Below are 495 nucleotides of genomic sequence, written 5' to 3' on the forward strand. Positions count from 1 at the left end.
GCTGTGAAGAATATTTGTGATCTCAATTATTATGATTCGTTTATTAGAAAATCAAAATTAGGTAATCCGTGCAAGATTAACACGATCAAAGGAAAAGGATGGATATGTGACGGAACAAGTGGAGGTGGAGGCGAGAAGGTTAAGACGGAATGGACTAATAAAGCTTGTATGCCTGGACGAACACAAGTATTATGCTTAGGATTTATGGGAAACAAAGAACATAGTAATTATTATCATGATGCTTCTTCTGTGATCGATAGTAGCCAAAAACTTTTAACTGAATTAATTTACGCTGCAAATGTTGAAGGCCAAAATTTAAAAAACCATTTCGCATCATGTCATCAAGGAAGTGGAGGTAACAACCTTTGTAATGCTTTGAAATACAGTTTTTCCGATCTTGGAGATATTGTTCGCGGACGAAGTATATGGGAAAATGGTTATACTCAAAATATGGAAAACAATTTAAGGGCAATATTCCACAACATATATAATAAT

General features: G+C 34.3%; 1 protein-coding gene across 1 annotated transcript; it reads left to right on the forward strand.

The window, feature by feature from the left end:
- Nucleotides 1-495, forward strand: PGSY75_0041100 (putative EMP1-like protein; the record flags this gene model as incomplete). The annotated part of the gene is made up of 1 exon (XM_018783528.1): nucleotides 1-495. A coding segment is annotated over one exon (495 nt), but the record flags the coding sequence as incomplete, so codon positions are not given.

This window comes from Plasmodium gaboni, assembly GCF_001602025.1.
Source record: "Plasmodium gaboni strain SY75 chromosome Unknown, whole genome shotgun sequence".
Taxonomy (NCBI): domain Eukaryota; phylum Apicomplexa; class Aconoidasida; order Haemosporida; family Plasmodiidae; genus Plasmodium; species Plasmodium gaboni.